The sequence below is a fragment of the Gadus morhua genome, chromosome 3 (genome assembly GCF_902167405.1).
Source record: "Gadus morhua chromosome 3, gadMor3.0, whole genome shotgun sequence".
Lineage (NCBI taxonomy): Eukaryota > Metazoa > Chordata > Actinopteri > Gadiformes > Gadidae > Gadus > Gadus morhua.
This window is the reverse complement of record NC_044050.1, coordinates 24,576,194-24,601,823: the sequence shown is the minus strand read 5'-3', so window position 1 is coordinate 24,601,823 and position 25,630 is coordinate 24,576,194. Positions and strand designations below refer to the sequence as shown.

The following is a 25,630-nucleotide window of genomic DNA, read 5'->3' as shown; positions in this document are numbered from 1 at the left end:
CTCCTACCGTACACAGTGTTGGCTTTTTCCTTCCTTTTCGGTTAACGCTGAATCGCTCTAAAGTTTGCTATTCCCACGGAGTGGCTACAGGCACTAATCCTCAATTTCCTTGTGCCTTGGATCGAAATCTAGTACTGCGTTGACGTGGCCGGGCGGAGACGGTAGTCTTGCCCTAACAGGTTGTGGTGCCGTGAGACTTGGAACTCCTGAACCTTCGTCGTTGGGAGCAGAAGAGGAACATGCTCTTGAGTGAGATGATGTTAGTCAGCTCTTGGTGCAGTGGAATAACCAATGCCGTTTCAGTATTTGCTCAAACATGCCAGGTTGTTGCCACCCCCTGGGGACCAGAGTGTATCACTTCGGCACAGAGATGTCGGTTGCTGGGTTGCCCAGGTTGTAGTCCGACCCAGGCTGTCGACTTCCTCCTGGCCTTTGACTCTTAGTTGTGACACCAGAAGCTCACCGTGCTGCAGCGACAAGGTTTGTTGTGCTGTGAACGGAACACAGGTTTACACCTGCCTCAACCCTCTTTATAGATCCTCCGGGCCTGGTCAAAGTTCATGGGAAAATATTTAATGAAGCGGTCTGCTCCGAGTGGCTATATCAGTTTACATGCTTTCATGCTCAGCTGTCTTTCTGTAGTAGCGTATATAACACCAGCGTATATAATATCATACTAAATGTACAGGAAGGTAGATGGAGGATGAATGTTAAAGTTGTCGGGTTGATTAGGTTAACTATCCTCTATACTCTCTTTATTCCTTCCTGCCTTGCTAAGAGCTGGTTGTAATTGGTTCGTTCATGTTCCTTTTCTTCTCGAGTGTGGGTGTTAACAGTGGCTCTCTGGGGAAGGAGGATGTAGATCAAGTGGAACGAAATCTCTCAGCACTGGAAATTAAGGTTACTTTGGTTGCATGACGCCATAACTGGGACAGCACAAATGGAGATTATGGAAGTTTTTGAAGGATAACTTTGGGCAATTAATGAAGGTTGACCGATCTCGTTTTATTAAGCTCCTTGTTTATTGCCTTGTTGATGGTTATAGCTTGTTTCCGTAAGAATGTTTGGTTACACGGGTAGAATGTGAAGCATGAGATTAGACTGGACTGGAGTTGGTTTTACTTGTTTGTAACAGTCTACAGAAAAGTGACTCTTTGACGTTCGCAAAAGTTGATTAACTAGTAAGCTTACACATTTCATCCACATAAGGATGAAATGTGAACAGTAGCTATTTATGCGCCTGCTGTTATATTGTGGTCATTATAGAACACAGGTTTTGTCTCTTGCCTAACCAGCCAGTCTGTTGTGATCCATTTTGCTTTTTGATCAAGACATTTCACAATAATGGAGTTGCACTGTTAAAGGACTTACCAAACCGGCGCATATGCCAACACCTGAATAAGTTGAGCGGAACAGATTCTTGTTTTCCCGGAAAATGTTGGCTAGTGAAGGTATTACGAGTGGGAGAACAAAAATAAATTCATTCTCTCATCCTTGAACTTGTGACATGTGTACATGTCACCATGTAACATGTGTACATGACACTAACATTGAGACCATATGCCACCCATGGAAACCTAAAATGTTTTCTTTTATGACCGAATTCCCTATGCCTTTCATTTCTTAGCTTTTTGTTACAACTGCCCAGGAGGGTTATGTTCTCACGTGTCTGTCTATCTGTCCGTCTGACCTGATATATTCAAAGGTTGATCGTGGATTTTGCAGCACATTTGTTGTGTAGCTTGGTAATTGGCAAAGGAGGTGGTAATTAACCTTTCATGTGAATCTGCCAAAAGTGGGCTTGGAAGTGGGTGTGACATTGGTCTATAATCTCCAAAAGTTGAGCTCAACCTGCCCACCTGATAATTTGGTGGGTGGGTTGGTTATGGGTAAGAAGTTATTCGCTTTTCATGGTATTCAGCGAAAAGGAGGCGCGGCCGTGATGCTCTATCCAAGCAATTAATCTAAACCGTGTCAAATGAGACCAGGTGTTTCTATTGATATAAAAAATATTATCCAGAACAATATGTATTGTTTCTTAACAGTGTGGGCCCTACTGTCAGAACCTGTAGTTGCAGGGATTGAAAATACATACATGACAACACTTTATGGACCAGCTGATGGCTTGTAATATTTTCTAGTATTTTCTATTGGATCATGTCGGGTTCAGAGAGAGATGGCGATGAGGTAGTCATCATGAAACAAATCAGTTCAACTTTGGTCAGACTATTATGACAATTAAAACCATGGATAAGGACAAAGTGTTGCCAGATTATTCTTATTATTTGGGAACGTTTTACCGAGACAAACAGAAAGAAATGGACCAAGACAAGGACCGGGACCGGAGCCAGGCTTTGCTCATGCTTTGGGGCCACTTGATGGGGTGGAGCCTTCTCTGCGTTAGCATCAAAGCATCGTGTAGAAGGGGTTTTGGGGGACTTCCACAAACCCCACACCCCAATGTCTGCATCTCATTTTGGACTCTGAAAACACTGGATTCCATCAGCATGAGATAAGGGGCTCTTTATCGGAAAATAGGGAGGAAAAAGTTGAACTGTGTCGTTTGTGTGTGACACGTGAGCTGCCTATTGATATATCAAGGGTCAAGGGTCGTGACCCTGTCAACAAAACGGGGACACGTCAAATTGGAAAGTAAGCCAGGAAATGACATTGAGCACCGGAAAGACAGTGAGATAGAGTAAGAGACCAGGAGGGTATACGACAAACGCCCAGTTTGAGATGGATCAAGGGGAGGAAGCAGGCATGCTGTGGAGAAAGTTGTTCATTTCTGTTGTATTTTATAATTTCCTCCGCAGCTGGTTGAGGACTCGGAGGGAATGAACCGTATAGTTCAAGGAGTTTGGAAACCTATACAGCGTTTGCGCCAGAGGCCTGGGTGTTCCCCACCATTGAGAACATCTGTATAATGCAGCACATACCACCGCAGTGTCTCATTGTTACACTGTCCCGGCGCATGACAGTCAAACAAAAAGGCCAGGCCAGGCTAGGGCAGCGAGCGCACGACGCACAAGAGCAGATGTTCTTGTCTTTTATTTTCTTCCGAAACTTTTCTCTTCACTTTTTGTGGGTCTTTTTTTCCTACTTTGTCCAGTTTGATATAAAATGCAGATGTACTGTAGCCAGCTCGTGGGTGTGGAGTAACCATGCCAAAAGGTTGAATAATAACCACCATACACATATACACAGAGTTCTGTTCAAAGTCAACAGTAATTTATTAGGGGCGTGTACATCCAGGCAGGGGGGGGGGGTCCAACTACCTCATCCAAAGCATAAGCCTTAATCAGTCCGTCAGTCCAGTATCCGGGGGTCGTTGCAGGAAGAGTTCTCATCCAAAGCGGGTCGGTACACGGTGGGGGTTATCAGATGGTCCAGGGCACAACGAATAATCAGTGCTATTCGGTCTCTCTCTAGCCCGCGGTACAGTACTCCAAGAAGATCACCCAGATGCTGTCTGTAGTTGCTAGCTCCCCATGGAGCAGCCTGCTCTCCCTTTTAACCCCAAGCCCTGCCTGCTTAACGAGCCTGAGGCTTACCCCGTTTAAGGAGGAAGTCCATATAAGGCTTGGGGGTGGAGCCAGCAAGCTGCAAAATATCTCCATTCAATCATTACCTCCCTCAACGCTATGGATCCCCTCAAGAAGGACACATGGGCAGAACCTGTGGTGGTGAGGGCATGAAAAGGCTCTCTCGTCAACTTTGTTAGGGCTTCCCTATTTGTACAACATGACTACAAGGCTACGAGTACATCAGGAGCCGGATCATCAGAAACCTAGCGCTCACAATGATGAGTCTCCATCCCCGCATGATCATGCTGAAACTGAGGTGTTTGTGAAATACTACCTCTACTGAACAGCATGTCTATCTAATGACCTTTTATTTGGCACACAACATTTTTTTCAGTGAAAGACTGCCACTGTGGTTAAACACTTTGCTTGCTTTATCTGATGAACCTCACACCGACCAGATTTCTGTGGGCGTTGAGGTTTTCACCCCTTTCCGAGAAACAATGCACATGTCTACTTCCGCTTTTGAGAGTTGCGCTGCTCCACAGTGAAAGCCATACCCTGACTACTCAGGCGATACCAGGCGTTAGAGAGTTGCCAGACAACAAACATCTGGGGATTTCTAAATGCAAGACAGCAGAACCATCAGAACTAACATTTGACAGGAAAGGACACCGCCCCAGATATGATGCTGTTCACCCATCATTGTAGAGAAAGGGATTGTCAAGCAAGTTTTGAATACATCAACAGAGTAAATAGCAAAAGAAGAGTCCACGTTGGGCCGACGGAGAGAGGATCTAATAAAGAGAGAGAGACGGATTGAGATAGGATGGGGAGGGAATGGATAAGGAGTGATGGAAAGTTTGGAGTAAATTAAACAACAACTAGAGAGAAACTGGATAAAGAGGAAAGGGTAAAGAGGCCATTAACCTGGAAGAGAAAAACGTGCATGGAGAGATGAACTTCTCAACACAAACCAGCCGGTAACCCCAGCCCACCCTCCAAGATGCAGCGAGAGTCACCGAGAGGGCGGACAAATGAGCGTTGGGGTTGCAGCCAGGCGTGCAGCACCGGGATTAGGGACGCCTGGATTCACACCTACATGCCCAGGCCCAGCCGGAGAGGCAGGGCGATGAACAGAGGAACGCATTGATGGGGAGCAAAGGGGGAGAAGGATGAGAGTGTCAGGGAAAAAATGACAGAGGGAAAGCAGGAAGATAAAATGGTGCGAGACTGGGTTCGCAGTGACCTTGATTGGGTCATGAGGGATCTAAATTCGTCAGGCTTTTGTACAAATCAGAACATGGCCTGCATTTTTGATGCATGATTCCCTGAAGAAGGAGGTGCTTCTGCAGATGTGATCTTGTCCATGATGCAATCTTGCTCCTGGATTGATCACTCAACACCTGTATCATCTGTTAAAGCCATACAGGGGTTGAGGGATTTTTATTGAAATCCTCTCTCACAGAGTCTCACTTTCTCTGATGGATTGAGCACCTCGGTTCAAGGCTGTACTTTATATCGCCCACTGAATGCTTAAACAATGTCCTCATAATCAGTTAAATGTGGAAATATCTCCTCATTCTCCTCTCGAAGACACCGTTTCCCAGACATCCATGCCGTGATAGTGGGCGTTTATGGTTGATTAGTTAAACAGAAATGGACTTGAAAAAGTCAGAAGTTGAGCGCACACGTGTGTGTGAGTGTGTGATAGAGTGTGTCGATGTGTTTGTCTTGGCATTGCCTAGTGCCTGTCTATTCTAGCTTGACGCACAGGCAGTCGCCACTAAAATGCTAAAACCGTCAGAGGTTGTAATACTTGTTTTCTGGGATATGCTGACCTTTGAACCTTTAGCTCTCTGCCCAGGCCTCATATTCCCTCTCTCTGCTTTTCCTGAACGTATGGAAAGATTCACAGAGGAACAATGCAGAAGAGTCTTTGATTTGCTTGCCACATAGTTAAGCTATCAACTTGCACAGCTGAAAAATCAATTAAGGAGATATTTCAGGCTCTCGACACTACCGATATACAAGTGACAAAGATTTTTGTCCATTATCCTCTTTATTGGGGTCAACCATTCTTATATTTGTCTTCACTTTTATGGCTGCATTTCTCTATGTTTGATTGATTATTTTGAACAGTTATTGCTGAAAAGCTGTCCACCTGTTTCTCCCTGAAATGTAACCCGAGGATTTCGATTTCCTCTTCATTCAAATCATGATTTTCCTGCCTATGTTGACCTAGATCCAAGGATTGGATGAAGCCATTCTGCAGCCAATTCCATCCATTTTGCTTAATGTCTGCAAAAAGCGTTGCGATATTAGTAACTCTGGTTTTGGATTTGCACCAATGGGGCGGATACATTAATGGGAGATTTGCTTGGAAGTGAATTGACTCCCGCAACCTCAACGCTTGGAAACCCACGGGTGACTGTAGCTTTCGTCTGGTTTGCCCACTTCTAACAGCCGACTGTTTACATCAAAGGATGAATTATACTCGGTCATGGAGGGACTGGATTAACAGTTGGAATCCTTTTTAAATTGGATTTTCTTCCCCAATCATTTAGATCAAGTTTTATGACATTAAATACTTCAATCACATGAAATACTTACGATAACCACAAACATTTGAGCAAATTGTTATACCCTCATTCTTTTTTTCTAATGACTATATATATATTATCCATTTCTTATGCCAGATATAGGTCAGAATACACCAAACTGGATTTTAACACCATTGCAAAGAGACACACTCAGTTTCTCATATCCATATCCTGGAGCGCCTTATTGCAGCTACATTTCACCAAAAGATCAGACGTATAATCTTTCATGTAAAAAGATAATCCTTTTGTGCTTTGGGATCCAACCCTGTCAGTTCTGTCCTCTCTGGTTCAACCTGGCTAAACCTGGTTCGACGGTATGCATGGCCTTAAGGCCTGGGTTATGTGCCTCCCATGACCCTTGAGGTGACAAATGCACGTGTGACTGTGACACAAGGTATGCTGTGAGTCAAGTATGCAACATCAGAGTAGCTTCTTGACAAGGCCGCTGACAGATGAAAGAGGGCTGTAGCTATTTTGGGACAGATAACGGCCGAAACCAGATACGGGCTTATCCTACACATTTATCCTGGACGTAAGCCCAAGTAGGGGTCTATAGGGGTATTGGAACATCATTTGTTTTTTGTGTTTATTATTCTTGTATTATGTTCTACAAGAACTTCTTTGTCTTCTTCCCATTGGCGTTCATCTGCTGGAGGCTATCCAAGCAAATAATGGCAAATCATGCAGGACATTATTATTCAGCTGCAGAATAGAGCAACATGTTGAAGTTTAAACACACGAGAAAATGCTCTATAAGTCTTCAGTGCTACATGATTTGCCCAAAAACCTAGAAGTCACTTCCCAGAGTAGGGTCACCACAGCCATGGGTTTGTTTACTAAAGTGCTCAGTCATGCCCTAAGTGACTCAATGAGTCAAATGACACATTGGTCTTCAGGAACAATGAGTTGCCACGGCGATTCTCTCCTGCCCTTTGGACATCCTCCTAAGCTCTTCCTGATCGGAATGGATGGTGTGTGTGGTACCTATTGTTACGCACGCACGCGCACACACACACACACACACACACACACCCCTTATGAATGACATTTCATTCCTAACTCCCTCAGATGAGATATTAGGAACAGGAAGGGTAAGGAGGAAGCAAATAGTCGGGTTTTATGTGTGGTTCTGCCAATATCTAATACTGCGGCCATGAAAGTGGAGCTTGACCCTCATCAGGAAGGGGTCAGTATTGTAACAAATGTCTTCTCTTGTCTTGCCAAGATAAGAGGTTTTCAACTCGTGCATCAGGAAATTGTGTTTTTCCGGCTCTCCTGTTTTGCTTTTGTAACATTGCACATTCCCCCACTGTGGGTTAGCTAAAGTGCTATCTTCTTTTATCTCATCTTATTAAATCTCATGTTATTCCATTCTATTGATTTCCTTCTTCGACTTCAGGCGGACTTAATGGATGGAGTCTTTCTCCCCTCCTGGCACATGTCAGACTTTGTCAGTCATTCCCGGTTGTCCCTTCTGTCAGTTCCTATGAGTTCCAGCCTTGCTTTGCCAGGCGAGGGGCCCATTACTGTCCACTCGCGTGGCCGAGGCACTGACCAATTATCGCTCTATCAAATTACAGCGCTTTCGCAGCTGAACGAAGCTGCGGTGGCTCTGGCTTTTAGGGAGCGCAAACGACATCGGATAACGCCCCTATGAGTCTCCCAAAGATTGATCTTAATATGAATACACTTTTTGACCTTGTCCCTGACAAGTGGTTCGGTAGGTGGGAAGTCGATTCATCCCTCTGATATGTTATGGTTATTGTATGTTTCTGATCCTGTTATCCATAACTTTAAATCAATGGATAATGTTCACTTGGTTACTAGAGATCAATATCACCAACCTGCATGCAAATAGAAGTTTTGGAAGATTACTAAAGTGCAAATAAACACATGCAAGCTGCTCACACACGCATATGCACTTTGCACACACACGCTCACTCACTCACTCACGCACTCACTCACTCACTCACTCACTCACTCACTCACTCACTCACTCACTCACTCACTCACTCACTCACTCACTCACTCACTCACTCACTCACTCACTCACTCACTCACACCATCCTCAGCAGAAATCTTGACATCTGGCTGTGTGCCTGTGTCCCCCCGTAGGACCCCACATCCTGACAGGAAGCTTGTCCTCATGCTTTCACACACACACGCACACGCACACGCACACAATGTGGCATTACTGGTGGTCAGAGCGATGTTCCACCAAGGCTCTTCCTAAGACAACATTATCCCCCAGTCTTGTTTATCCTAAGATCCTGGTGGTCCCAAATGGGAAACATAAATAGATGATCGTTTTTTATTGGAAGAACCCTTTAGTGAAATATATTTCACCGCAGTTCTGGTGTTGCAGACGTCGCGTGGCTGTTCCTCTTTTCATCAATAAAACGCGTCTCCACACACGTGGCCCCAACGAGGGAGGCTCACGGAGGGAGAAGCCCACCCAAGCCAATGCCTCGGCCCTATCAGTCGCTCTCACACAGCTGACTCTCTGGGTCTCTTCCTGCGTACTTTCCCCCTGACGTGCGTCAGCTTCCAGAACAGCACCAGCACGTCGGCACGTGATTGGTTGACGGTGGGGGAGAGGGGGGGGGGGGGGGGGGGGACGAAGCCGGACGGACCCCGAGGAACGTCGCAGCGAGTTGCCGTGGTGACCTCGCCAATCAAACCAGCGCCTGTTTCCGCTGCTCTCGTTCTCCTGATGGATGCTCTGTAACGATGCGTGTCCCCGGCATGCACGGATACAGCCGGATATGCTCGCCCACACACAAGCGTGCCCGCCCACACGCAAAGAAGCACACACATACGCACAAATGCATGTTCTTTAGCACACACACACACACACACACATACACACACAGACACACACACACACACACACACACACACACACACACACACACACACACACACACACACACACACACACACACACACAGGGCCCCCCGTTTCCCCCGCGTTGGGACAGCCAGTAAGTGAGCAGTGTGGGATGTGTTTGGGACAGGGGGTCACAGAACGGTCCTTCATTGATAGCTGTGTGTTTCCTGTCCTGGTCCGGTCGTCCCCTCTCAGGGTTTCTAACACCAGAAAAAGACCCCCGCAGCTCAATGTCATTGTTGCAATAGTAAAAATGGTTAGAATGTTGTGCTATCAGCGCTGTTGAAGTGATTGTTAGTCAAAGACTGTTGCCACGCAGTTTGCTCTTTTAATGTAAAAAAAATCCCAAAATCACATCGTAGGAGTCTGTGTAGGCAGCACAGTCTTTGTACTGTAACGGCTAGTTGCATTCTTTTACAGAAGACAAGTGAACGAAGTACTAAAGTCCACGCCGCGGTCTTCCTTCTGATGTTCTTCAACCTTGATTTAACTTCAAAGTGCCTCGCTCTCGAAAAGCAACCTGCCTCCTTGGCTCTGTTTTTGTCGGCACCGGGGCCGAACTGAGCAGAATAGATGGGCCCCTTTGGCCATGGTTGTGTGTGTGTGGTCGCCCATGTCGGAGTCTCTGACAAAAAGACACCCTGGGAGGCCCCTCCTGTAGCAGTTCAAGCTGGGTCCTTTCACACATTTCCTCGCTTCCTTAGGAAAGACAGAAATTCCTTCAGAAGTTTGACTTCTACAAGTGGGGCCCCCCAGTTGTGACGGGGTCAGGTTCACCATATTGGGCCCGGTGGGCTCTTTTAGGCTGGGTTCTTCAAAAGGATGAGAATGTCTTGGGGGGGGGGGGGGGGGGGGGGGGCTTATGCTTACCTTCGACTAATTTTCCAATGAATTGAGTAATGTGAACGAATGGCACAACCACGCTACACAGTTCAGCTCGGGGCCTAATCAGTTGGGGTATGGGCGCTGGTAAATGTTTGCATGTGGTACTCCAACACTTGTTATCTCCTTTGCTCTCTCTCTCTCTGTCTCTCTTTTTTATCCTTCTAAAGGATTCGCCATGAATGGGGTCCTCGGAGTGTTTAAAGTGAACCATATGCTGCTGTGGGATCCATAGGGATTTTTCGATCTGCTCTCTTTCTCTTTCTCTTTCTCTCTCTCTCTCTCTCTCTCTCTCTCTCTCTCTCTCTCTCTCTCTCTCTCTCTCTCTCTCTCTCTCTCTCTCTCTCTCTCTCTCTCTCTCTCTCTCTCTCTCTCTCTCTCTCTCTCTCTCTCTCTGTCTCTGTGTGTGTATCTCTCTCTCTCTGTGTATCTCTCTCTCTCTCTCTCTCTTACTTGTTTGCTGTCTCTCTGTTTATCTCCCTTTGTCTCTCGTGTCTCTCTCGCCCTGGGGTGGGGGTCACACTGAGCCTGGTCTGTTTGGATTTGTTGGTTTGAGTTACCATGGATACCTTCATGAGGTGATAACTCAGATTTGTGTGTGTTTGTGCGTGTGTGTGTGTGTGTGTGTGTGCGCATGTGTATGTGGCAGAAGATACGTGCATGTGCAGCTGCATGTGACCGAGTCACACAGTGGACATCATTGAGTCTGGTTTAGCCCCCTCCCCACAAGACAACATTGGTCCCTCCCAATGAAGGGAGTGTGATAATCTCATTTCAAATTCTGTATCGGCATGAAAAAGAGCTTGTTTGGCGTGGAACGCTTCGTGATGCTCCTGGGTCTCTGTGTTTTCTCAAGCTGAGCGTATTTCCACATATCCCTACAAAATATCCTCCCCTAAGTGAACTCCTACTCTCCTTCCCCTGGCGCAGGGGTTTTAAGCATGAGATAATGGAGGATGGCAGCACAGAGTTCATGACACGCAGCTTAAAACTGTTGCTGACGGGCCTTTTCAAGACTAAGATACGTCGCCACGTTTCCTAAAGCCGTGGTTTGAGTTGAGCCACTCGCTCGGAGGCTGCGGGCCTAAATAATGCTTTGTTTTACGGGGACGTCAAGTGTTTTAATAAAGACCTTCTGAAGGTCCCATGTGGTTCTAGGTTTTGCATGAAATACGTCTTGCTGTTTTTAAAGTAATTTAACTCGGAGGAGACTAAACTCAAGGCATGTGGTGGATGTTGGTCAATGGGCGCTTTAATTGAGTTAGTGTAGCTCGGTTGATTGATGGGAGATTGTGTCCCTAAACAGATTATCGAACCACTGAAATTCAACCACTGTAAATCTATTTGTCCAAGTTGAGGGTAAAGTGATACAATGAATCAATCCAGTGATACTATGCTCCATTAAAATGCACACCTACATTATCCTCGTTAAGTCCTCACTCTTTGCTAAAAATAACTATGATAACTTGATCAATTTGCAATATCCTTTATAACCATGCCAAAGATTTTTTTTTACATTTGCATGTATACACCAACATGCAAACCATCCAACATCACGAATACAGATTGGCGCCGAGAGTATTTGCCTTGTAAATCCTGCTCTGAACCAGGGCACCGAATCCCAGTGCGCCTCCCAGTGGGTCACAGTTCAACAACCAAAGCACACAATTCTTGCTATCTCAGGAATGATTTGCAACCCTAAAGTAATTGCTACTGGATTTTTTCTCATTTTCTGACCATCACTCAAGACCTAAGGTCTGTAGCCACATGGCTATCAAGTTCTGTGACGTCTTTGTCTCTTTAATAGAGGCTTTGGGATAGCTTGCAACTTCCTCTTCTGAATCCGTGTCATTTCAATGATTTGATTATATCCATACTGGTCAGCTACACAGTTAGCCTGGCTTCCGTGCACTGCTGAAACAGTGTGTGTTGGGTTGAGCCCATGCGGTAGCAGTTAGTGACAGTGGGCCCATGAGCAAGAGATTATTTATGTTTACTTGGGGGGAGGCAAGAGGGACTTGTTAAACACTGAGTCGCAGGCTCTGTCATTAACCATAATTACGGTCGTTACTGACCTGCAGTGGGTCTGTGTATGTGTTTCTGTGAATGTAGGAGTGGGTTTTATGTGCCCCACACGCTGCTGTTCTGCTTATTTGTGTGAGGTTTCGTAGAGAGGTATATAATTATGCTAAATGCTCCTGATTGATACGACAATCACAGTCGTTTTATTGAGAAACTCAATTCATACAAAAAAAACAATTCATACAAAAAGGAAATGTGATTTAATAGTTTATGTCTTGTTCATTGATCGCATCAGATTGTTTGCGTCGGATCTATTAATTGTGACATTAAAAATAATTCCCCTACAAATGTTGCCCCCTCGATGTGTCGATCTATATCGGCAATGCTGCGTGTTCAAGCGTTATGTCTTTACCAGGTTGGGAATACGGCGCGATCACATGAACCCGAGTATGGTTCGTTCACGGCCGTTGACCCGCATTATGTTCATTGATCAATCACGCCGTTTAGGTGCCCTTATTTGTCCTGTGGTGCTCGCGACCATATTCACACAAACACAGACACAGACCACACACAAACACACCACACAGAGTTGTTGTTCAGGGTTTTATCAGTGAAATGAAGCTTTAATGTGGAAGAAACGACGGCAATCTGTGCTGAGAATCTAGACTTGAAAATGACAGGTCGACTTATGGATAAACTCTGAACTCTTGTTCAAATTAGAATCAATTATTTTCAATCTGCCGCGTTCCGTTCGCTTCCCTTCGAGGTTCAAGGGAAGGTCTTCTGTGAGGGTTTCAGTTCGCAATAATATATACAACCACCCGATGCCACCGTTTCAATTCCATTCAATAGCTTTGTGGCACGACTATTGTTTTGAACAATGTTACCGATGCATTATTTATCTTTATTTTTTGTACTTGATGGAAGTACGTTTTCTTTCCCTACGAGATTTTTGTAATTTGTTATTGCGTAATAATAAAAGAATATTTATTAAAAAAAAAAAGTCAAATACTGTTGTCAAGGCGGCCGCCTTAACCATACAGTGCTGGGGGAAACACTGTACCCAAAGGGATACTTTGGTAGGTTCTATACGGCTTCCCCTGATCTTGATTCCTGGAATGAGCCCTTTTTAAAGGAATGGAAGGGCTTTTGTGTAGAGTGGAAACACCTTTCGACATGTGTATCCATTTTCATGTGTGTGTCTATCCGTTTGTCTTCGTGAGTTTGTGTGTGATCTGATACGCGTGTGGAATTCTCTGATAAGTATCTGTACTAAAGATACGACGACCCCATCATCTCTTTGGTATTGGGGGGGGGGGGGGGACAGCTTTGCCCTGGTGCACATGAGGAATCCCAAGATAAAGAACCTAGATCCTTTAGGGTAGGTCAGCCTAAGCCAGGATGTTATACAGAGTTCGGTTTAACTACAGGTACATTAAGACTATGAGGCCTCACAGGCTTCCTGACTCCTTGGAACCACTTGCTCTGGGATTTATACATACTCTCTCACAAGCTTTGCCTCTTAAGTCTTGTAAAAGAGGCAGATACAGAGGCCAGGCAGGCATCTACCCTGGCTGCTGAGACGTGGAATATACGATATGACGCAAGCCTTGTAAAAACGCCCCCCGATGATCGTTTGTTTACAGACGTTTGGCCTCAAAGAAGCGTCCCGCAAGGGCCCCGTCATCCCAGCTGGTCCAAGCACCATGTTGAACTCATTTTAAGGGCCTCAGGACGTTTGGTGGAGTTTGCAAAAATATTTCCTGTCCTTTATTTATCCGCATGGCTTTATCCTCATTCTCAGAAGTATAAAGGGGGGTGTGTGTGTGTGTGTGTCGTGACGTGCACCCTGATCCCAATGTTTATATTGTGTGTTCTGTTGAGTCATTCCGACCTTTCAAAATTCAAACGTATCTCAAACCGCGGTCGTAAACGTATTTGCAGTCCGTGTGCAAGACACATAAAATGTGTGTGTGTGTTTTGAATTCTTGCGTGTTTTCTCAGTTGGGTAACAGCCAGCTCAGCCAGGAGACAGTGACAACATTGTTCACATGTCTCCGTGAAGTGAACCTCAACGCGTCCCAGTGTGTTAAACATTAGCTGTTCTCTGAATGCCTTCTGCCCTTCAAACAGGGATTAGCCACCACTGAGGAGCGCTCTCCTTCAAACATAGAACCACAGGCCGCTAAGAGCCGCCGAGAACAGCGGAGTGACAGCTTATACGGGGTTAGGTGAGTGCGTGGTGATGTGAACTTTGTATACACAATATGGTGCTTGCAGACAAGCAGAATAAAAAGCATTATCTTGGCAGAGGATCTGACACATGTCTACGTTTATTGCCTTGTGAGCTGTGATAAGGCAGGCAAATATGTTGCAGTGTTTTGCTCTTGACATTGTGGTTAAGCCGGCACATTTCTATGAGATTATTACTCTTTATTTCCCCTCTCCCGTTTTTTAAGGCAAATTAACACAGCTTTGTCTGTTCCATTCATTTCGTCTCCCCAGTGTTATCTTTTTAATACGGCTCCGATAGCAGCTGCTTTATCTTCCACTGTAGCACTTGTTGCACGGAGCTGTATTCCCGACTGAACTTCCAATAAATCCTCCAGTCCAATCAGCAGGGCTCCTGGGCCGATCCGTCCTAAATCCTTCTCTCGAAGGTCGCATAGTTAAATCCTGTGCAGATTCCCACACCGCGGTACATCAGGAAACTGAGACCCGGGTTGATTTAGGCGCCACCGGGATTGCTCTGGACGTCTCCCCAGGGACGGACAGGACCTCTGTTGCCTTGCGGTTGTAGCGGCTGTTTGAAGTGGTTGAAGTCTAAATATGTTTTATGCAAAAAAAAAACGAAAGAAAAAACCCACGCCATCGGGGTGGCCTCACAGCCGTTAACACGGAGCGTGTTTTGTTTTCTTAAAAAGCACCAACGGGATCTCTCTCTCTCTCTTCCCCCTCCACCCCCCCCGTCCCTCTAAGATGCGTTGCCGGCGGCCATGTTGTTATTCTAGGTGTGAGATGATGGAGGGTCCTAATAGAGAGGTCAAGGGCTTTGTGGCATTCCTTAAGGGTGTGAGTCAAGGCACTCCCACCTTTTGACATTTCTTAAGGTAAGGCTTTCCGGGGAAACCGGGTAGGATAGGGCGGGGATTGTTGCTAATGCTGATGGTGTTCTTCTCAGTGTTAATCTTGTCGAGCTCTAGGGCAACTTGTAATTACAGTCTTCAAAGGGAAATGACGACATTGAACAGTTTTCCTTTCCAAGTACATAAACGTTGAAATAAACAAACCCAAGTAGTACAAAGCTAAACCTTCAAGTCCTGAACCACGCAGTACTGCTGCCGCGGAGTCTACGTTCTTTGGCACATCGTGTCAAAGAACGTACCATGGGGGCACTGCAGCAAGAAGAGCTCGCCTCATATTCAAACATCCATACCTGCCTTCATTCAAGATGTCCATTCATTTAGTTCATATTTATACAAATGACTACATGTAAAACATTGAAATGACTATTCACCACATGCTTTAAATGACTCCAGAGAGACAAACATATTATAACATATTTCAATGCTCCAAATCAGGGCAAAAAATTCATACATAATGCAATACATCTTACATAATGTATAATAATTACATCTGCATATATTTTCAAGCGACTCACTCTACGTTTTATTCACACACACTCAAAACAGTCCTTTCAACGGTCCCTGCAGGCAGAAGGGTCCCTGCAGGCAGCAGCTCTGAGTCCTCTGAGCGGTGTTCTGGGAAGGCCCCGGCTCAGAGAGCACCCCGTGGGGGGGGGGCAGGCCGGGGCCAGGAGCTCAGCCGGGCCGGTCAGTGGGTCACTGCGGGCGGGCCAGACTCCAGAGGGCTGATCTCGCTCTGCGGTGCGGGCGTCGGCAGTGCCCGGCCGGTACTCCGTGCCTCGCTCCGGGTCCCTGCTGACAGAGTTCCCCAGAGGTGGGAGGAGTACCTCCGGTACGCCGGTCGATGGCCGTGAGGAGGTTGAGACGATGGTACGTGTCCCCCCCACCGCCGTGTCCTCCTTGCAGCTCTCACAACCCTGTTTGTCCTCGGTATCAACCGAGACGTTCGTCATTAGCGAGCCCTTTTTCTCCATACTCTGGAATAGTTCCAAAGTATGGAGTTCAATAGGCTGCTTGGCCCAGCTGGGGTGATGGGGCCCTTGCGGACGCTTCTTTGAGGCCAAACGTCTTTAAACAAACGATCATCGGGGTTCATCTTACAAGACATCATGCCTTGCGTCATACGTCTAGTTCAATCCTATGACCCCCATCGTCAACAACAAGCCTCTCCTCCTGTCACCTAACGTCTAATTAACAAGCTATCCTGTTGCCCAACAGAACCTAGACAGAACAACACCTTAATATATCTGCCGCTGCTCGTTGCCCCTCAGTTGGGGAGCCGGCCACATCGTACGCCCGTCACTGTGCACAATGAGTCAGGGCTCACACTGCCAGCCGAGCTAGGCGAGGAGCTGAGCCGAGCTGCTGAGTGACGCGGCAGCCGCCTAGACTGCACCGCTAGTTTACTCTAAGCTCAGGATTTATTCTCTTCACTGCGGAGAAGCACTGAAGACGGAGAGAGAGAGAGAGAGAGAGAGAAGCAGTGTGTCGCCGGAGCAAATGCTTCAGACCCGGGTTCTCCGCGGGCCTTCTGAAAGACGATGGGTACGTTGATAATGCTGATCTGTGTGAAGGAGCCATGCCGATTAAGGACTTCCCCCGGGACAATGCAAGCCTTTAGTGATTAGTTTTGGAGGACGGCTGCTTTCTGCAGGCGGCCCTCCTTAGAAGTTCAGCGGCATTGGCTCCGTCTGAGATGTGCATTCGTCTGCTCTCGTGCTGGTTTATACTTGTGTGTGTTTTGCTGCTCTGCGATAATTAGGCCCTGCGGGAATGCTAAACTAATCGTTGACCGGAACCCCTTTTGAACTTAATGAACCGATTGAAGTGGATGCAAAGATGAATGCTTGTTTGTTGCTCGCTCACCTATTGCCACAACGTAGAGGTAGCGTTGTCATAGGAGGGGAGACTTCAGATCTTAAAACGCTTCCTGACAATATGATTCGTCAAATGTGCTTCGGTAGACCATAGCCTTGTTCTTTGAGTTTGGGTAGACAAGCTGAGGATATGTTCCCCATAATCACTGGGACTGAGAACTCAGTGAAGCTAGGCAACAAGCACGCACATGCACAAACACTCTCTCTTATTTCCCTGCATTGTGTAAGATGGGAAATCGGACTCTTTCATTTGAATTGCAATTTCAGTTGAGTTTTACTGGATCACTTCCTGATCCTCTAGGCTATTAGGCCCCGGCTATGAAGTATGATCTATTGCTCTTCATATTCCCAGGAGCTCTGCACTTAACCCTAAGAGAACATGAGCAGAACAATGAACGAGTTCTATCCTTCAACAGATTGAAGTTCTTCTGTTGTTACTACGACTATTGCAACTATAATACTGCGCTTCCCTTTAATCTTATTCTCTACTTGTCTCTCTCTGTGTCTCTCTCTGTCTGTCTCCTTGCGTGCGTGTGTGTGTGTGTGTGTGTGTGTGTGTGTGTGTGTGTGTGTGGTGTGTGTGTGTGTGTGTGTGTGTGTGTGTGTGTCTCTCCATATTACACCGTCATTAAACAACATGTTTTTCTCGGGATTCGTGGGGGGCAGTGCTTCGCGGAACAAGCCTAATCACACCGTCATCCAAAGGTTGATCCACCTGTTGGCACGGGTGATGTTTGTGTCCGCAGGAAACGCCACAACGTAGTGGAAACATGTGTGGATGTATGCATGTGTGTGTGTGTGGAGGCTGGCCTGAAGAGTTGTTATGGGGAAAAGAAAATCCAAATGACATAGGAGAGAAGCAGCTCACACACACACACACACACACACACACATAAAGAGAGAGAGGGAGAGAGGGAGAGAGAGAGAGAGAGTGGGAGAGCGACGGAGGGAGATCACAGTGCGTAAGAGGGAGGAGGAGGAGGGGCAGCTGCTGTGCCCTGATTGGTCTGCTTTAGTGTGTGTGTGTGTGTTTGTGTATGTACACGTTTGCCAGTGGGCGGGGGGATTAAACCACCGTCACGTGATCCCTTTAGCCTCTTTTCCACACAACCGCACACTGCTCACATTCGCCTGAGAGCGCACTCACGCACATACATGCAAAGACGCATGAACCCACCACCACACAAACACACACACGCACACACACACACGCACACTCACAGCTGTTGAGATTTCTCGGGGGGGGGGAGAGAGAGGGAGGGAGATAGAGGGAGAGAGAGACAGAGACAGAGAGAGGGAGGGAGGGAGGGAGGGAGAGGACACAAGCGGACTAACCTGTTCTGCCGTCGGCTGCCTGGATCATCCTCTCGGCGCTGCTCTACGTTTGATTCGTCCGCCCCACCTCTCCGTCGCCGGCTCCACGCGGGGAAGGCTGTCCAAGGATTTGTGCGTGCGGAGCATCGGAAGGAGAGAGAGAGAGAGAGAGAGAGAGAGAGAGAGAGATAGGGAGAGAAAAAGACGGCAGTAGGGAGGAAGGAGAGAGAGACAGGGAGACATGTGTTTTGACTCTGTTGAGGGCGACTACCACTTCGCGTTCGGTCTCGTCCACTGACCCAGGAGGAGGTCCCAGGTGGGTTGAGGCGCTCGCCTGCTTTTTAATCTCGTTTTGAAGAGATGTTTACATATTTTTCCTTTTGGGTTGTTGGCTCGGCTGATTGGGTGGTTCCACTGTGTTCCTTATGGACGTGTGTTTAATGGAAGTGTTATCAATTGGGTTGAACTTGTTAATGTTTTGCGTGTGTGTGTGTGTGTGTGTATGTCTCTGTGTGCAACTGAGGCAACTGCGTGTGAACGCAAGATTATTATCTCTTGTGAAGACTTTGAGGGGGGAATTCCATGTTTGCATGCTTTGACTCACACAAATGATTGGGTCTTGGTACACACACACACACACTTGCCGCTTGGAAAACACACACACTTGAAGCTTGACACACACACACACACACACACACACACACACACACACACACACACACACACACACACACACACACACACAACACACACACACACACACACACACACACACACACAGATCCCATGTTATTATACTGAGGTGCCGGACATGATTGCCGGTAGCACCACATTAAGCCCTCGCCTAAGCTACAGACAAGAAGATTAGCCCTGGTTATTAGGGCCGGTGACGGTAGGACACCGCGGGGCAGAAGGTGCACCACCACCACTTCCCCTCACACACCTCCATTCAACCTGAACCAACACCCCACACCCTCTGTCTCCGGGAGAAAGGTCCCCTCAGGGTGTCTCCCCTCTCCTTGAAGCCCTGGCCTGGTCGCTCTCGTGCACCGTTATGCACCGCGCGGTTCTCCAAACAGGAAATAAGAACCGGCTTTCGGTTCCCTCCATGTTGCCGCTTGTTTGCATCCAAACTGAAAGGATTTGAGCGGGACTCCTGGGGGATCTCCGGCCGCTATACCTTTGGCTGGGAGGAGATAGCGTTCACTGGGCTGCCCGCCTTGTTGTCAGACTCAGGAGAGTCCCCCCCCCCCCATCACCCGACGTCTCAAAGTAAATCCTCTGGAGGGCCTGTAAGCCGCTGAGCGTTGGGCTTACACACTCTCTCCTGTTTCACTGCCATCTTAGAAAGCGGGCCAGAGCGGGCCTGGGTCCGGGGAACACCTAACCCCCCCCCCCCCTGTGTCGCCGGGCAGATCCCAGACCCGTACGGCCCGGTCTCACTGGCTGGTGTCGCTGGTTTGTTGTTGTATTTTTAACAGGCGTGCCAGCTGCAGTGTGAATGGGTGTGTGCTCGCCTGCATGCACGTGTCTGTGTGTGTGTGTGGATATTATTAGCTACCATAATACCATTCTTTCCTGGTATTGTTGCAGTGGGGCGTTGGAAGGTGACCCAAAAGCGGCGGGTCTATTTTTAGGCGTGGCAGCCACAGTTTCAAATGTATGCATGTGTATTTACATTGAAAGTGTTGTGTGTGTGTGTGTGTGTGTGTGTGTGTGTGTGTGTGTGTGTGTGTGGTGTGTGTGTGTGTGTGTGTGTGTGTGTGGGTGGGTGGGTGGGTGGGTGGGTGGGTGGGTGGGGGGGGGGGGGGGAGATTACAGTGTCTGCGTGTTTGTGTAATTAAGAAACTGGAAGACGACAGGAAGCAGTTGGCAGTGGAAGAGACACTCAGGACTGTCTGATCTTCGCTCCTTGCACGATGAGGCGTGTGTGTGCGTGTGTGTGTGTGTTTGTGTGTGCAGTTAATTGAATGGCTATCCGGGTCTCTGGCTCTGAGTCAGGTCGATGTCACACCTGTCCTGGGGCATTCTGGGTAAACGTTTTGCCTTATTACCTGCCATTACAGTGGAGGCGGAGGTGAGGATTACCCTTTGAAACAACAACAACAACAACATGCGCATTGGAAGGACTAGCATCAATGGTGGTTAGGATATAGTTGACTATTGTTGCAGCGCCTGTACCATGGAATCGTTCCGGCATGTTTCACCACAGCAAGGCCTTGAGACGCTCTGTCATCCACAGAGTCAGCTCCCAAACATCCACAATCGTTTCTATTTTTCATGAAAACGATGCTAGCCATATTTCATGTTTACTCGCTTGCCTTCCCAAGTGTTTTTCTGGTTCTCTCAACACGTTTGAGGATAAAAGCTTGTTTTATACAGTCTTCGTTCAAAGATTTTTGACGTTTTGATCAGGTTTTAATCGGTGACTAAACGTGAAGGTTAGTTAGTTGAGGAGTCGCCTGTGATGGACTGACAATCAGACCAAACAAAGACGCGTCCACCAGACCATGGCTTGCCCTTTTAAACAACATCACATGAGATGGAGCTGCCTTTGCATAAAGGTCCTTCTGATGTCTGCATCCCTAGGCAATACAAGGGGGCTGGGAGGGAGAGAGGGAGTGAAAGAGGAAGAGGAAGAGGCTGTTGATTAAAAGAGGTCGTGAGAGTGAAAGGTTACCGTGACCTCGCCCGGGCTGCCTCGCTGTCGATCTTTCCAGGGCCGGCAGACTGCTCAGTCTAGCGACAACAGACCCAGTGCCCGCAGCAGTCTGACATCGCTGATATCAGACAGAGGGAGGGCAGACGGTACGCACACATTTCTGAACTGCTATGTGCTCGGATCCCTTTTTAATTGAGTTTCCGTCGATGAGTTGATCTCATGTTATTTCAAGAGGGAGACACTCAGACTATAACTGAAGTGGAGGGGAATGCGAGACACTCACACCAGTATCAAACTCATGAGAGCTGCAACAAAACTGCAATCAGATGTTGTCTCTCTGGAGTAGACTGGTTTAATACGGGGGGGGGGGGGGGGGGGGGGGGTGGTGTCTTCAGTGGTTTGTAACGTATTGGTTTGTGGTGGCAGGCTAGGATGGGAGTATTGTTGATGCCAGCCGCAAAAAGGCTTGGGGAAATGAGAGTGGCTGTAGACAGGATGGTAGGACTGGGTGGGAGTGTGTGAGTGTGTATGTGTGTTGTTCAGACGTATCATCATGCTGCAATTGGGGATGCAACAGCAGTTGCCCTGACTTGAGTTGTGTGTACATGCAACAAAACTGTGTGCGTGTGTGTATGTTTTGTAAATGCGTGTGTGTGTCTGTTTTGTGTGTGTGTGTGTGTGTGTGTGTGTGTGAGGGGCTTGGGGCTCCAGGGGCCTGATGCTTTATATTGGAGGGGGCCGCAGCTGTCATGTCTTACGCTTTGGGCCTGAGGGCCAAACAGCAATCTGTGATTCATTGCAAACCCCCACGCTCCCCTCCCTGGCAGGGCCTGTTCCCCCATCGCTATGTATAGCTCAATGTTTTTGTTTTCGTTTGTGCCGTGGCTTGGACAGTTTGAATTTAAAAGAGAATTAGAGATTTTTTTTGGTTATGGTGGTATGCAAACACTATGCAACCATAGTACCCTCTCGTCATAATATTACTTGTCGGTTTACAGACTTTTTTTTGTTCATATTTACACGCAAACAAAAGAAGGGGTTAGCCTACACCCTACTGCTATGAAGCTATTGTCATAGCCTGTCCTCCGTTGCCTCATACAACTGCGTTGGCAACTCCTTCGCCCCTCTTACATGTTTTAAGTTGTCTCTAATCACAAGTCTTGCTTCCATCCTAACCCCTTCCCCTTTCATTAGCTAGCTGTCTAATGCTGTCTTCGCTAACAGTGTCTTGCTGACAGTGTCTTTGCTAACAGTGTCTTGCTGACAGTGTCTTCGCTAACAGTGTCTGTATAGGTATTAGGGATGGGCATTTGAAGAAATTTCCTTGATCGAGCATCGCTAGAGTTATCGATCAATTATCGATTAATCATTAACTTTTTTCTATAGGCTATATTGAAATTCCCGTTGGTAGAAAATACAAAATGCAGCATGTTTTTATCAATGAAATCTTTATTCCAACAATAATGTATGGGCCAACATTAATACAATACAGTTAACTTGAAGACCTACAACTGTTTAACAATTTTAAAATAATAAATACAGGCATTATAGGTTATAGGCCTATGCGGCGCTCGTAAAGTCCGAACAATGCGCCTAAAGGCGCTCATAAAGGTTTGGAAACGATTCAACAAGACTAAATCTGTAGCCTATTCCAATTACAATAAGTAGCCAACTTATCGGACAACAATAATCAAACAAAGGCAGTAGGCTAAAAGTGGGCATTGAACTGTATAACTGTTTTGAAAAAAACGGGGGAAAAAGGCCGACATATAATGCCTATGGCTGCAGCCGGCGCGTGGAAAAGGCTTGCAACAAAAAGATGAGCCACCCATTTACAAACAATTGCATGAACTCTATCTAAAAGCAATACCTTATTGAACATATATAAGGCTGAACTTGTTGCTAAAATATCACAGTTTTGGCAAAATGTAACGACTCCAAGAGGCACCAAGCCGAAAGAAAAGCGGAGCGAGAGACAACACATTAAGAAAAAAAAAGAGCGACTCACATACGGTGGTGACTGTCCCTACTGTCCATAGCATACAGTAACTCCAGCCTACATATTTTTGTTTAGGAATATAAGCATGTTAACATGCTCGGGGGTCAGACGCGAACGCAGCCTTGTAACTGTCAGTCCAGCAGCAGAAAACACCCGCTCTGATGGGACCGAAGTTGCGGGGATGCAGAGGTATTGTCGCGCTAACTTTGACAGCCTGGGGAACCTTCTTCCATTCACTTTCCACCAGTCGGCAGGGTGGTATTTCTCCCACATGGTGATATTCAATTAAATGCTTCAAGACTCACCGTATGCCACACAACGTCCTTTTGATCGATAACAATATAAATTGATCGACGCATTTCTCAACGATCAATTATCGAGCATCGATTAATTATGCCCATCCCTAATAGGTATGCATCTTAGACTCAAAGTGGAACAAGCCAAACGGCAAAATAGGTCAATTTAATTACATAGTGAAGTAAATGGTCCTACAGTAAAACAACATCAGAAAATTTTCTGACACAAATGGTGTGCAATTGTGAAAGCAATCATTACAATCTGTTGAATAATTCGAAACGATTCATCTAATAGCTAAACCTGAAGTTCACGTTGGGCTTTTGGAGTTTTACCAGTGCCTCGTTCATAGGCCGCACCCTCCCCCAAATTCAAATAGAAAGCTCATTGGTCAGCAGACCTTGGCCTGCTGGGACACATACCCTTGTCTAGTCTGGTCTGAATTAGAGCCAATTTCTTTCACCGATGTGTAATAAAATGAGATAGAAATTAGATGGATAGAACAGCAGTTCCACAGTACTTATAAATGTAAAGCGCATAAGGAGAAAATGCTTACACCAGGGCATCAAGTAGGGTACATTTTGTAAAATACGTAAAAAAACTAAAATAGAAAATAAATCTTGCACATGATTTTGAAGGTAAAGGAAAGCTTAGTCATGCTCTGAAGGTTATGTAATGTTTTAAACAAAACATCCTCTGGCTTTGGAATTTATTGGTCAAGCATGTTACCTCACATTTGCTTTGTTTGTTTATTGGCTTATCCAGTTCCCTCCATATGAATTCAATCTACGCACCAGCACTGCCCTAAATGAAAGGCAAAAGGTGTGTGTGTGTGTGTGTGTGTGCGTGTGCATGTGTGTGTTGCGGCTTCACCCATATCAACAGCTTAGTGTCCCCTGCACTAACACGCACATTTCTCTCACTGTGAAACACCAAAAGGAAAATTCAGGATCGGATTAGAAATAAAACACAAGCAGAGGATTTGTCACGCATAAGGCAGACTAAATCATTGATGGTGATAACCCCATCCCCCTCTCGGTCTCTCCCACTCTCTTCCCTTTTCTGCTCTGAAAGCACTCGTAACCTGCCAGGTGTTTTAAGCCAAACCCCCTTTTCTATCTATCGAGATGCCGCAATGAACGCTGGGAGTGCAGTTTACAACATTACTCTTTTTCTGTATCCCTAGCTCTCTTTCTCCTTTTGCCTTTTTTCTTATGGTTCTGTCAATTCCTATCCAATACTTCCACGCAAGCCGTTTTTATTCGTACAATATTGTTTAGCGATACAGTTTCCCGTCCAGCCACCTTGTTTATGCTCCGTTCTCCTATTGGTCAGTTGGGGCAGGCCACTGTTTATGTACTGGCTGTCGGCACGGTTTCCACGGAAACCTACTGGAGCTGTTGCAGCAGTTTCACCAAAGCCTTTGTGGTCGTGCCAAGCGGCCGGGGTGATGAACGAAGCGAACACAGCGAACTAGCTCCGTCCCACCCAGCCGCGACCTGCTCGGTCAAACACAGCTAAAGGGCTGTTCCTTTAAAAAACGAAAATGAAAAACACTTTGTTTTGTCCTTGTTTAAAAAAGTGGTTTCTGGTTACTGTGTGTGTGTGTGTGTGTGTGTGTGTGTGTGTGTGTGTGTGTGTGTATCGTTTATCTGTGTTTGTCTTTCCGACTATCTTTCTGTGTGTTTGCACACGCATACTTGTGTGTGTGACTTTGTGTGTGTATATCTGTGTGTGTGTGTGTGTGTGTGTGTGTGTATACGTGTACGTGTGTGTGTTGCTCTCAGGACAGCAGTGGTCTGTTTCCAGTGTTTACAAGCTTGCCTCATCTAAATGGGTGCCGCACCTCACCCGGTTATCGCATTGCCCACTGAGAACGGCTCTCATTCCCCTCACTTCAACCCGACCAGAGCGCTGCTTCTTACGGGGGCACGGATGATTGCTGCATGTATCCGTTTGTTAAGGCTTGCCCAGTGGCCTTGCACTGGAGAGCCGTATGAGCTCACATTACGCCACACCCATATTGGCGCCGTTGGTTTGAACACCGTCCAAACACTGTGCTTCCTTCAACCTCCTCCACCCATCCTAACCCCTGCCCCTCTCCTTCTCCCCCCCCCCCCGCCCAGGTGAGAATCGGAGAGAGAGAGAGAGAGAGAGAGCGTGCCGAGCGTGAGTGCGAGCGGATAATCGGTCGAGTGACGGACGAGGCCCAGGCATGAGCACAGACGGCCATCAGGGGGTGGTGACCACCCCTCCCCCGCCCAGCGGGGGTCCCAAGGAGCGCTACTTCGACCGCGTGGACGTCAACGACCCCGAGTACATCAGGGCCCGCAACATGTCCCCCGACCTGAGGCAGGACTTCAACGTCCTGGAGCAGAAGAAGCGCGTCACGCAGATCCTGCAGAGCCCGGTAGGTTG

The 25,630-nt window shown here is 47.0% G+C and overlaps 1 protein-coding gene across 7 annotated transcripts in view; it reads left to right on the top strand.

Annotated features, from left to right (window-relative positions):
* add3a (adducin 3 (gamma) a) overlaps positions 1–25,630 on the top strand; it is an 87,724-nt gene that overhangs the window by 28,768 nt on the left and 33,326 nt on the right. For 2 of the 7 annotated variants that reach the window (XM_030352179.1, XM_030352173.1), the window contains exons 1-2: positions 18,208–18,573; positions 25,339–25,622. In XM_030352179.1, the coding sequence (XP_030208039.1) occupies positions 25,428–25,622 (195 nt within the window). In that variant the 5' untranslated portion in view covers positions 18,208–18,573; positions 25,339–25,427. Of the gene's footprint in view, positions 1–15,913; positions 15,937–18,206; positions 18,574–25,338; positions 25,623–25,630 lie in introns of those variants that run through there. The other 5 variants (XM_030352175.1, XM_030352174.1, XM_030352176.1 and 2 more) reach the window with 4 other exon arrangements.